The sequence below is a fragment of the Larus michahellis genome, chromosome 4 (genome assembly GCF_964199755.1).
Source record: "Larus michahellis chromosome 4, bLarMic1.1, whole genome shotgun sequence".
Lineage (NCBI taxonomy): Eukaryota > Metazoa > Chordata > Aves > Charadriiformes > Laridae > Larus > Larus michahellis.
Window position 1 is genome coordinate 4046127 of NC_133899.1, and position 13285 is coordinate 4059411.

Here is a 13285-nt window from a genome sequence, read left to right on the forward strand (position 1 = left end):
TTTTTTTTTTTGTATTTTAATTTATTTTTAGGATAAAAAAAAGAATAACCGTTACCTCATGCAGTGTACAAAGGCTTTAAAATAAATCCATTAATGCAAATAAAACTCTAACTCCTGAGGCTTTTTTTTTTTTTTTGAACACCAAAAAAACCTCACGGAGTTTCACAAAATTAATTTCAACTAGTTTTCTTAAATCCTTTTTTTTAGCACTGTAGAAGAAACCTATAACTTCCTCGCACTCCAGAAATTTATTCAGAGGTACCTCTTTCAATACAAATGTGTTCTTGTAATATATCTAAGAGTTCTTTAGTTTACAAGAGCTTCGAATGAAGTTAAGTGCAGAATTGTTTTCTTAGTGTTTTCCAATTATTGAGGTAAATAGTTCGGGGGCGGGGGGGGCGGGAAAGGGCAGCAGGATATCAACTGGATGTACACCAGATGGAAAAAAAGGCAAATCTGAAATACGTGGCTATGGTGCACAGGGGAGATGCGGAAGAAGGATTGAAGAAGAAATAACAGCAACAATCGACAGTTCCCCAGCAGAACTTTAAACCAAAGCCCTCGAAATCCACTCAGCAGATCACCACTGGCTGAAAACAAAGCGTGTTTATTAGCACGTCTGGCGAGCCGGACTATCGGGGAAGAGGCCGCACAATAGTCACAGTTATAGCTGACTGCCGGACAATGCCGAGAATGTAAGTGCTGCTCTAACAGCTGCACCGCATCCTGACCAGCTACACAAAGGCTAAAAGACCCATCAAATGACGAGTTCCTGACGGCAACGACGGGGTCACAATTACAGAGCAGTAGCTTCTATAGTAAATAATATCATATATGGCAAACAAGAGACTGAGTTAGCAAAATGTGTTATAAAAAAGTATAAAAGTTTTGTTTTTTAAAAACTTTCTAAAAATTTCTTCTTTTGGGAAGGAGGAATATTAATCTGTGGCCTGGCATTATTACAATAACCGAAATGGTTGTATCAGATTGCTGGTGATCGACTTCTTGCAAATCAGAGGCGCGTTTGTACAATGCCCCAGGGTGAATGCCTGAGAGCTGGCCAGACAGTCGGGGAATTTTAATATCTGCAGCAGAATCAGCTGTGTTTGTAGAGGGTGGACTAACACTTGGGTCGGAAATCTCTTCCCTTGGTATGCAGAGGATGGTGTGACACAGAGACCTAACAGATGACTTTCAGTTCAGTCCCACTGTCTGGATCCCAAACCCAGTCCTGCACGTATTTTGGGTTTCTTCCTTTCGAACCTGTCTGGCTGGGGAAGGTGTTCGGCCGCACACCTCATGAGCCGTGGCTTCGAGTCCCTGCCAAAGCCATCAGAAAAGGCTACTCTTAGGAAAAGACATTTGAAGTTGGAAAAAAAAAAAGGGGGGGGGGCGGGGGAAATGTGAGCTCAGGTGAAAAACAAGTTGCTGTTCTTCAGGATTAGCAAACCCCAATTAATCATCCTGGGTTAATAACCTTTCTGACAACAGAGAAGTCCAGCACGGGCCCCTGCTCACACTGGCTACTAGCTGTGACCATGTGAGGCTTGAGTTAAATGAAGTGGACCGCAGCTTCTACAGCCTGGTAAGGCTGGGGAGGGACATCTCCTTCAAGTTCACCTGAAGGATCCTCCTGCCATTTCTCCCCACTGTTACCCTATTCAGCAAACCCCAAACTCGCAGTGAGCTCTAACGGTTCCATCTGTTTGGAAGCCCAAGGCAAATTGTACAGTTTCCATCCAAATCCTCACATCACCTTTCAAGTTCTTCCGAAGACTTTTTTCCCCCCTCATTCTGGGGCATGTTTTAAAGCCTAAGTAAAATGTGTTTAGATACGAAAAGCGCCACAACAAGGGATGCAAAAGTCACCTCACCTTTCCCAGATTTCAAAGTTAACAATGCTATTAATCCAAGCCCAAGTCAATTCCATCTATTTTTAGCCACACGGTAAGGTCTTCATAATCTGAGAGTATGGTGGAGTTATTTGCTCTTCAAGCCGATCTGACCTGCATTCACCAAGAGTGATACTCTCTTTGAACACTCATGTCTTCCAGAAATCTGACACAAACAACTCAAGAATGTATTGCAAATGAAATTTAACATTACAAAGATTCAAGATTTACAACAACATCGAAGATCTGTTTTTTTCTTAGCAGTTGCTTCTGAACTCCATTGAACTGCTCTGTAACTTCAAACCAGATACTTACTGCTCTGCCTCCTCACCTTTGACATTATCATCTCAGCCACAGATTCAACCTTATTTTAAAAAGGTTGATATAATATGATATATGTGGAAATGCCACGAACCACAGAAGTAAAAGACTAAGCCTTAACACTGAGGAGAGCAGCATAACCTTTCTTACCGTATCGCCCCTTATATAGTAGTAGGGTAGGGTTTTTTTGGTTTCTTTTGTTGTTTTTACCTTAAACATGAGCTTAATCCAAAAACCTCATTCAACTGTACATTTTCTGAGGCTTCAGAAGATGCCTCCTCCCCCCCCCCCCCCATTTAAAAAGAAAAAGAAGAATCAAGGTTAGATAGAAATGATTAAATACAAAGCTCTTTTGGAGTCCACCATGAAAGGGTAGTTATCCAGAAGTAGTCATCTTCCTCGATCTTGATGTTTTTTTGTTTTCGACTTTTTCTTTTTGTCCTCTGTTTTGGGTTTCAATGCACAGACACACGCAGACACACCAGCAATTGCTTTAGGTAAGTCAGTTCCTTTGTACCACTTATTTTTCTCCTTGTCATAAACCTGGACCGTTTTGGAGAAGACCGTTTCTTCCCAGCTGTAGCCTCCAAGGATATAAATTTTGCCTTCCCAAACTGCCACCCCTGACTCACTGTTTGCTTGCAACAGAGGAGCAACTCTGGTCCACTGGTTACACTGAGGGCTGTACGACTCCACGCTCAGAATGTCAAAGCGAGCCATGGTTTCGATGTTGTCATCGCTGCCACCAATGGAGTAGATACTGTCCTGTAAGGTGCACATGCTGTGCCACCCTCGGGCAGTGATCATTGGCCTCTTCTCCTCCCAAACATCCGTGCGGTAATCGTAACACAGCAGGTTTTTTCTATAGGGGCCAATTTGGTAATCATGGCCTCCTGAAATGTACACAAATTCCTTGTAGACTGTTCCAGCATGGCCGTACGTAAACCTAGGACAGGCAAACAAAAATGATCCCACTTAATACTTATGGATTTTATCAAGATACACAAGCATTCAACAAGGACTGCTACTAAAGGAGAATATAAACAGTAACTAAAGACAGAAGAATCCCCGATCCTGTTAGTTACCCGGTAACTATTCTCATTCATACGGCCTCACCCTGCGCTGCAGAGTGCTAAGGTACGACAATCACTTTTTAAGGCATCCTTTTCATACCTGGTCGCTACAGAGCGCTAAGGTATGACAATCACTTTTTAAGGCATCCTCTACAGTGTGTCATACAAGAGAAGTAACCCATACTGCTCTAGTTGGCATGGCCTTCACTCCCATTTTCCTGCTCCAGTGCTTGGGTTGGATCAGTCTGAGAGGGCCAGAGAGGAAAAAATCCACATCTCAGCAAGGGTTTCTATGACAGAAAGAGGAAATAATCATGACACCTCTCAGACTCACCAGTAGCGATTAACCAAGAAAAACCAACAAGAAAACTACTGCTGCCTTCCCCTTCCACAGCACTGCACGATCACGGATCACGTTTCTTACCCACCAGTGTTCACAGCCCAGTTTATTTGCAGTCATGGTACATGTAGTGTCCTTTTCACGAGCTATCCACCTCTTCTACCACTTCTGCTATACAGGTGATAACTTCTTTGGTCACCCCAAGACAAGGCAACAGACCTCAGTCAATCAGAGTCCACGTCCTCAATAGATCAGAGTCCACGTTTGAAATAAGACAAAATGACATGGTAGAAACCAACATCATGCATGCTCTTTCCACAGGGCAGAGAGAACCCCTTTGATCAGCTACAAAAAAGCCACTACAAACCTAATTCTTGAGGCCGTTCTTAACTTCACACTACGATATTCCTGACCAAACTCTTTTGGGCTCTTAGAAGTGGGATGCTAAGGTGAGGGACAGCCTTGGCTTCTTTGAACACATGCCCTTCCTGCACATGCTTTTTTTTGCCTGTTCTTGGGCACGGGGGGCATCAGAAGGTGTAGCTGCAACACCAGCCACAGCAAACTGGCTCACACACTGCTACAAAGAGCCCAAACAATTTAATAGCCATTGGGCTGCAGAGCAGTATAGTAAAATCATCATGCTGCCCTCACGAGCCTCTGCTACCATCCTTTGTAGTCAAGGACTCAAGACAGCTCCAACCTCTATGGCAGACAAACCTACGTTAACATTACTTTAGCCTGGAATGCTTTTGAACCATGCCTGAACACGCTCGAAACTCAATGTGGATAGAACCTTGAGCTGTTTTTATTTCACATGGTAATAGTTTGTCTCAGCTACGCAAACGGTATCATAACTTCTTCCACACACCTAAGTGCCAAGCGCTTTTGTGCCAAGGGAAAAGGTGGAATAGAAAAGAAAACCCACATTTACCCTGAAAGCACAATACTTCTGAGAAAAGCTAAAAGATGTTTGTTATTCTAGATGCCTTCCGAAGCTTCTGATCCCTGACCAGTGTCTGAATCAGATATTTTAATAGGCTCCAGCTCCAAGAAACAGAGAAATCCTTGACACGCTTGGCCTACGAATGCCGCGTGGCCAAAACAGACCTTGCAACTATCGGGGCTGGAGCACCATCCCTGGAGACCTTGAAGAGATGACTTCAGTACTGTACTGCTTCTTAGCCACTCAGAAAAAAGAAAGAAAGAAAAAAAGACAGGCACCTAAAGCGTAGTTATGAGACTATACCCAAAAGGGCAACTCAAAAAATCCACAGCTCACAATCTGCCTAACCATGGAAGCACCTAACTCTTGCTTGGTGCTTCTGTTTGACAGGAAATACCCTGAGCACCCGCGCTCCGGCTTTCGCACCTGCCAGAAACGCTATGGCAGGCGGAGCGTACACAAACGCTGCTCTACCTTGCTTTGTGGTCTCTTACAGACAAGAACTGGGAGCATACGTCTCCAGCGGCACCCGGTCTGGTTACTAGAGTCTTTGCTTCTCTATATACACAGGAATGGGTCTTAAGAAGCGGACTACTTATCTGGGAAGTAAGATGGACAACTTGAATTCGTTTGCTTTCTCAAACTGCAATTGATTTTAAACCCACATGTAACCAGCAAGCTACTTGCCGGACGTGCAGTGCGCTCCACTGCAGAGGCTGTGTTTAAACGTTTTCCTACACTAACCGAAAAGTGGAATTCTCTACAAGTAAGCAAGCAACAGACTTTTTGTCTCAAGCACACGCAAGCAGCCTAGCACAGACAGCCACAGAAAGAACACTGATGGTTTTCTTTCTTTTTGCCTCAGTCAACGGGTATGTCTAGTGAACAGCAATAGCTGCAAGAGTAATTTGAAAGAGGCAATCATATTTGAAGCATCAAATCGACCATCAATTCGTTATTTTCCAATATAGGGAGATTACCCGTTGAAATACGCTGGAGGTGTTGCACTTTTTGCCTGACTTCTGAAAAGCTCATCCAAAATTGCGCATACCGGGCTTCACATGAATAGAAAACTGCACGAAATATACTGCACAAATTGAAAACAATCACTAAGAATCCTTTCTGCAAGCCCTGTGGTCTAAACAGGGCCACTTCTAAATGTGCAACAGAACAGGACGCCTCAATACAGGGGGTTCCGACATAGAATCACAGAATAGCTTGGGTTGACACCCTCCAACAGAAAGCGTCAAGCGTTTTGGCAGCGTTATCTATAAGACTGGCCAGAAAAAAGAGGCATTAAGGAGAAAGAAGTTTCGATCCAGAACATCTGCTAGAGCTAGCTGCCGATTTTGAATAACTTACCTAGGCACAATGCTGCAAGAACTACAGTTTCTGACACTAACACCATTCAGTAAATGCTAGAAAATCTAACATTTACTTTCTTAAACAGAAAAACACTTGGCCTAACCCCATAGAGCTTTGGGAATCCCCTACTCCAACCAAAGTCCAGGCGAGCTGTGGTTGCTCTGAATCTCGGTGTCCACCTGTTGCAACCCTGCGAGATTATTCATGACGCAACTGGTAGAGCAGATACCATCATTCGTTAACCTGTTCCAACACATTTCCTCATACAACTGCTTTCAGTTGTTCTGCCAAACTTTAACCTAGGGACGCTCAGTTAATTTCCCTGATGTCTGCAGCAGACTTTTTCATGGTCTATTCAACATTGCACCAGCTTCTGCTCTGCCAAGCTTGTCAGCCACCGCTGTTCCCTTCCGGGCTAGAAACTATGGCAGCAACTGCTCCCAAAGAGCCTGGGAAAATGGTGAAAAAAATACAGGACCTCTCTGAAGAATGGGAAAGGTATCCCACAACCAAGGACTCGAATGAGAGTCGGGCAAAATTCACTTATAGCAAACCTGGACCAGGTCCACCCTGTAGATAGCTTGGCTGAAGTCTTCCACGTTAAGCATCTGCCTCAAGAAGATGTGTTTGCTTCTTCAGTAAGACAGCGTTATTTCAGTCAAAACAGCTCAGCTCCTTCCAAGAAAGTGGTGAGGGAAAATGATGCGTTGTTTTGACCATGATGGGCTGGGAAGGGGGCGAGGGAAAGAAGAGATAAAAAAGAGCTTGCAAAGCTCTTCCTTAGAGGAGCGTGACTGTGCCTGCGTACAGCAACACGGACACCAGATTTGGCAGCGGACAGGAGACGTGTATTCAAGGACGCAACCGTTGCCTTTCCCCTGAAAATCTCCACACACATGGCAAGCTATAACCCTTGGGAAGAAAAAAGATACAACCATTTTCTGCACGTTCAGAGCAGAAGCTTTAACAAATATAACCTCTGAGAGTCCAACCCCACACAGCTCAAATGGAGCTATGCAAGCCTACACCCCAGAATGAGCTCAGCGTGTGCCTATCGCTCCAGGGAATAATCTTCCAGGCAGTAGCTGGCTTAGAGCAGTCAGAAACACCACCAGAGCCATGGGCAGGGAGCCTGCTTCTGGCGGCCATGCACCCAAGAGGACAAAAATCCTGCACATGTTCTCTTCAGAGGGAAGAAGACAGGAAAATGCAGGAAACAAGGCAGCTCTGTTGGGACATGTTGCCTGATCAGGCGATCGGGAAGCAGAGGATTGGAGCTTCTGATTTTCCTCTACATGAGGAGAAGAGACTTGCTGCTAGAATAGGGCTGGGGAAGACATTATTTGGTTAAAAAGAGTAACTAAAATCAGTTTGAGGAACGAAAGCATGTGGTGGGGAGGAAAGCAAAGATCAGATCAAGAGTATTTTGAAGGGAAGATAGTAGTACACAGAAGGAACTGCAGCTAGCATGCTTTCTTCTAGTCTTGAATAGATCAGAAAACTCTCTCTCATCCTTCCTCCACTGTCAGCAAATCCATCTGAAGGACATCAGGACTGCCCAGATCCCTTCTGGCAGCCACCCACACCTGCCAGAGTCACATCTCTCTGAGCTCAAGCAGCGCTCACTTGTCCCTGCACTGAGAAAGGTCTCCTTCTGTTGGTCACCTCTGCGACAACTTTTACCTTTTGCAACCTGCATGAGGTTTTTTTTTGTCTTTTATTCCTTCTGCACAGAAAACCAGCTAACAACATATTGCCCAACGCAAGAGTTCTCAAACAGGAGAAAGAGGGCTGGAAAGACAGAAAACCTGAAGGTACTAAGTGTCCATTAAGATCTAACTGAAGACATATTAAGATGCAACAGAGCAGCTACAGAAAAGCGTGAAACTACCTAGTTCACTACGCAGCTGCACAAACACCTGAGCAGCACAGGACAAGGACAGTGCAGGCAGGAGGAGAGAGGGCAGAACTATTTCTTTGGGATGCGGCAATAACTTAAATAGTCGTCGTGTTACAGCCTAACCCTGCAGTTTCGCAAACAGCTAAGTCAATGTGAGCGGAGTCTATCCCATAAGGGGGACTTTTGCCTAGTCCAAGCGGATCAGCTACGCAATCAAATAAAAAAAATGAACACCCCCCACATCAAAGTCCACTTTTAAACGCTGCAGCTGCAAAATTCCCAAAGCCAACCCACAAGCAGCAGGAGGAACTTGCAGAAAAAACACCCCTTTTTGGACAGCTTACAGTCTGCAAGCTTCCCCAGGACCACTTATACGCTGGGAAAAAAAAATCCATACCTGTTCCACTGTGAGTGGTTTTGTAATAAAATACAAGGCAGTCAGGTCACATCTATAGCTCTTTGAAAAATGTTATTAAAAATAAGCAAAAAGGAAAAAAAAAAAAGCTGCGCTATGATTCCTGTGAGACGTTACTGGTATCTCACAGGTCACCCCAATTAACAGAAGGGCTTAGGAACTGAAGACATTCAAGCACAGCTTCCCAGGCAAGATTGTGCCGTTTAGCCTCAACTGCTAGATCTGTCTATGCGAGCAGAAATAAACCGGAAAAAAGCATCCTGCTTCTGAAGAGCGCTCGAGCCCAGCTGTTAGCCTGGATCAGGCTCGCATTGCAGCACCTGCCCAAAATAGAATTGGGCAACAGGCTTCTGTGCCTTCACTGGCTGCCTATGGCTCTGCAGCTCTGCAGCGAAGGGAATAAGGGAAAAAAACCCTGAACTCTCAAATCAAATTGCAGCTCTCTTATTCGTGATGCCGCTAAGACAGCAAGCACTGCTGCTGAAGTTGCAGGTTTCAGACACCATGAAAATACCATTTGTATAGCCAATACTCCTGTAATTTCCATGAATGTGAAACATTACTAAATCTGAATAGCTGTTTGCAAATGAAATGCTATCGTAGCATTCTTATGAAGTCACTACTCAAACATTGATTCAAGATAGAAGCAGTGTCCTGTTGGCTGTTACAAGAAGAGCTGCAGTATGAAAGCCTCTCAAAAGTAAAGCAGCTGAGTTTTAACTCAGACTGAGAGAAAGAGAGGCCACATTTACCCGGGTTATCTGTATTCACAATACAGATAAATGTGGTTTATCTGCAACAGCCAACCTGAGCAGCCAAACAGAGAGAAACACCTTGCAAGGAAAACAATCACAACAAGGTGACAAAGTAAGGCCAAATAAATTACAAAAGCCTTTGATCAAGATCTAAAAAGTGCCTCCAAAAAGACTCAATTCCAAGTGACATCAGGAAAAACCTTTTAAGAATAGCAGAGCGAAATTACAAGGGCTCTTCCTCCCATCCTTCAGATGTACCTCAGGACCAAAATTAAAACCAACGAAGCTGACAGGAGGCACGCTGCCTGGAAGAGATGGTTGCTCAAATACCAAATGCCGATATGGCTTGTTCCTTGCTGATACCATATTGGTGATATATCCCCTTGCCTCCCTTCTACGGATACACATTCATCAGCTAAAGTCACACAAGCTCCCTCTACTACTGTTCTTCAAACACGGGATAACTTTCCAAACATCTCGGTTACCTTGGCAAGCCTGCTATATAGGACCATGAATCCTTCTGAGGACTGTAGGTCTCAACTGAAGAAAGTGCCCCATTTTCATTCCTGCCACCAACAGCTACCAGCATGTCGGTAATAGCTCCCAGGTAGAAATCTACACGGCGTTGTCTCATGGAGGCAACCTGTCAAAAAAAATAACGTGCTGACATCTTCAAACGTCTGGTGAGCAAGCTGACTTAACGTATATTCATTTCTGAAGATAGAATTTCCTCCTTCCCACTTATTTGAAAAGGAGAGCTACTGGTTTTCATCCATTATATTCATAAGATACTTATGAATGTAAGCTTTTCTGCAGTAGCATGTTACGTAGCACGCCTTTTCAAAAAAAAAAGGGGGCAACAGAAAGCATGTAAGAGACAGGTCATTCTGTAAAGGTTTGTGTTACATGGGCCTCCTTCCAAAACTCTGCAAGAAACACAAATTGGAATCACTCAGAAACACAACTGAACCACACAGTACGATTGGTTCAAAATACGGGAACAGTGTAATATTTTAAAGGTCCTGCACTGGCCGCAGGGTTTTACAGGAGGACTGGAAGTGAATAGCTTGTTCTAAGAGACATTTAGCACATAGACATTTGGCAAGTGTCAGAGACATTTTCTTTTTACATCAGAACCGTTTTTTTTTCTTTACTTAGATGTGCTACTGCTTGAGAAAGACAAACTAAGCAATCGCGTCTGTAAGTCCAGTCTAGCATTATTCCTAAAAGTAATCTTGAGACTTGCAGATGGATGCTGACCAGGAAGTTCACAGATGAGATGCTCAATTCCCAAGTGAAGCTGAAAATCTGCCCCAAAGTCTTTTGCCGCGTGTGTAACTTAAGCATTCCCACAAAGGATTTAAGTAGCTGCTTTTTCAATTTAAATAACTCAGTTTGCCATTTGCAAGCATTGCTACATTGGCTATTTTAACAAGCCCTGTCTTTCCACCAAAAATAAGAAAACACTTTAAACATTAAGGACTTTAAACAGAGAAATAATACAGCTTAAGTCTCACCTTTATCCACTGGTTACAGCGGGGATCATACCTATATAGGAGATTTGAAGCTGCATCCCCTCCGTTGTCTCTTGAAAAGCTGCCTCCGGCGATGAAGATGAAGCCTCCCAAGACTGCGACACAGTGGTGACTTCGCCTGGCTGGCAGAGGGGTTTCTGCTACCCAGTGCCCCTTTCTGATGTCCAAGAAGCAGGTATCATCACTCAGTTCCAGGCACCGTTCGGAAACCTCCCCGCCCACAAAAAGGAGCCTTTCCTCGCAGGTCCGCAGGGCTGTCCGCTTGTTCTGCAGCACTGGCTGAGCTGTGACGTTGTTATGGTAGTTCACCGCTTCCTCTATGAACCCCTCACAGTTTGCTTCTTTGGGAAGAAGAGAGCAGACAGCAGGCTTGACTCGATGGAGGAGATCACTTTTAGGTATCAAGGGAAAATGAATGTTATCCAGAACCTGGTAAGCTTCGTTCTCCCTTTCCGGGTACTGGGTAAGCCACTGCAAGGCAGCCTGCAACAAGTCGTGCTCACACTCCTGCTGCACGTTGCTGCTGTCCAGGTATTGGCACAACTTCTGCAAGGAGATGTTCTGCAGGAAGTCCGGGGTGAAAGACAGCGTGCCGAAGTTCTGCAAGATGAAAGAATCAATGTAGGAGTCAAGGCGCTTCAGGTTGTAAATTGAGGCTAGCTCCTGCAGGTACAAATAGTTCTCCTCGCTGACTTCATTCTCCAGGTACTCACAACAGAAGTCGACCACCTTCCAGATCTGCAGCAGGTGAGCTGTTTCGAGCACATAGTCGATATTGCCTCCATCTAAAGACAGCTCACTGCCATAAAGGAAATCCACCACAGCCTTAAGACCAATGTAAGAGGCTCCAAAAAGTTCAACCTCTTTTTGGTGGGCTTCTCGCATGCCAATGGTGAACATCGAGTTGAAGTAGTCACTGCAAACAGCGAGGAGGTTCCGATGGGCAGGGACTCTCTGTTCATCCACCACAAGGACAATGTCACAGAAGAGGCCTCGATGCCTCTGCTCATTCAGGCTCTGAAGAACTAGACTGGAGTGGTCATCCCACCTGTACACCTGGAATAAACAAACAGGATCAGGCAGATGTTATCTTCACCAAGATAAATTTCAGTGTGCACGAAGTGTTTTCCCATTAGATGCAGTCCTACACGAGAGAGAAAGCTTACTTATGCTGTACATTTATAATAAATTATGACTTAGAACAGTTGGCAAGCAACATAGTGAGCCCAAGCTCCTCACCTTCACTTTGAAAGGACTATGCAGAGTTTTACTGCTTCTGCTCCCCTTTTTTATTATAATTTACTTCTGCCTCCTCCACAACGCTGCATCTAAACCTCTTCCCAGATGATTTCTACAAGCACAATTTTCTGAAACTCTTCCACTCATTGTCCTCGAGACATCTTGCTGACACTTGCTTTCTTACTTGTCCCCCAAATGACTCCTTACAGAGTTCTTCTCAACTAGGCTGCTCGCTAAATATTGTAGTGGGAGATACACATGCAGCAAGATGACAGATTTTCATTCAGCCCATGTATTGTTTGGGTTAGTGCTTACTTGACAGCTACCCCCCCGCCTTAAATCTTTTCAGAAGTCTGCATTTCTGAGCTCGTTAGGGTAAAATCCCTGTCTTTCTCTCCATATTATTCCAGGCACACACACTGCATTCAAAAATAATAGCTGTTTATTCATGTGCAAAGCCACACATGTGGATAACTTATTCCCATAAGACTTTTACTTGCTTCCAGAAGCCGAGGTAGCTTTTGTTTTAATGAATACAACTAAATATTTTTCTTTTAAAGAAAGGGGAAAATGCCCTCAGAACATGGCCATTAAGTGCTCTTCTGGGATCCCTCTGGTCCAGACATTCTTCCCACCAGTTCTGTACGTGCCACAGAGCTTTTGAAGCAAAGAGTATTTGCCTCTTTCTCGCAGACTCGCGTTACCAGTCTTAAGAAGAACCAAAATGGAAATATTTTGTTACCCCTTGAATATCCTGCAGAACACGTACTGAAGGGGCTGGTCACCCCAGTATGTCAAGTGATGCCGCTTTTAGGACCATTCTTCCGGAGGAATGGCATGCTGGATGGTACAGTCAGTTACCTTGTGATCTCTCTTAATAAAAGCCAGGTTAAGTTAAATGCAAATACATAACTTTAATTACCAAATCCAGAACAGGCAGAGTTGCAGAGCCTGTAAGAACATGTAAGAGAAATGAAAGGAGGTGGAAAGGAAACACATCTTTGTATCGTACCTAAGTTAGCTCTGAAGACTTCTGCTGTAGGACCCTGGGTCTTGCCCAGTTCTACACCCCCAGACTGCATTCCTACCAGTGACACCCTGAAAAGGTGTTTCCAGCCACGTCTACATTGAAAACAGTCCCACAGATGACCTGAGGTTCCTTCAAGCCTCTCAGGCGTTCAACCTTTCCTTCACCAAACTGTTGCTTCTCCTAGAAACCCTAACTATCTGTGGCTTTCCTCGTTTCCCAAACAGAAAGCACATGATCGTTGCTGTCTGGTTAAGCCATTAATGGGTTGGTTAAATCATGGTGAGACAATCTCTCTACCTACCTGGATGGGAAAGGTTCACCTCCTAGAGCCAAGGCTTTTCCCCTGCCTGCAACCCTCACTCGAGATATGCACTCTGTGTACACAATTTGGTAACTGTACTTTTATAGGATGAGGTAACGCACGCAGCTCACCACGGTCCAGACGTGATGGCAGCCAATCATCCTGAGCTAATA

General features: G+C 44.4%; 1 protein-coding gene across 2 annotated transcripts in view; it reads right to left on the minus strand.

Moving 5' to 3' along the window:
* The window catches only part of KLHL36 (kelch like family member 36), a 20654-nt gene continuing 7369 nt past the window's right edge, over positions 1-13285 (minus strand). For both annotated transcript variants that reach the window (XM_074582803.1, XM_074582804.1), the window contains exons 3-5: positions 10525-11598; positions 9493-9650; positions 1-3159 (exon numbers count right to left, since the gene is read on the minus strand). In XM_074582803.1, the coding sequence (XP_074438904.1) occupies positions 2604-3159; positions 9493-9650; positions 10525-11598 (1788 nt within the window). In that variant the 3' untranslated portion in view covers positions 1-2603. The remainder of the gene's footprint in view (positions 3160-9492; positions 9651-10524; positions 11599-13285) is intronic.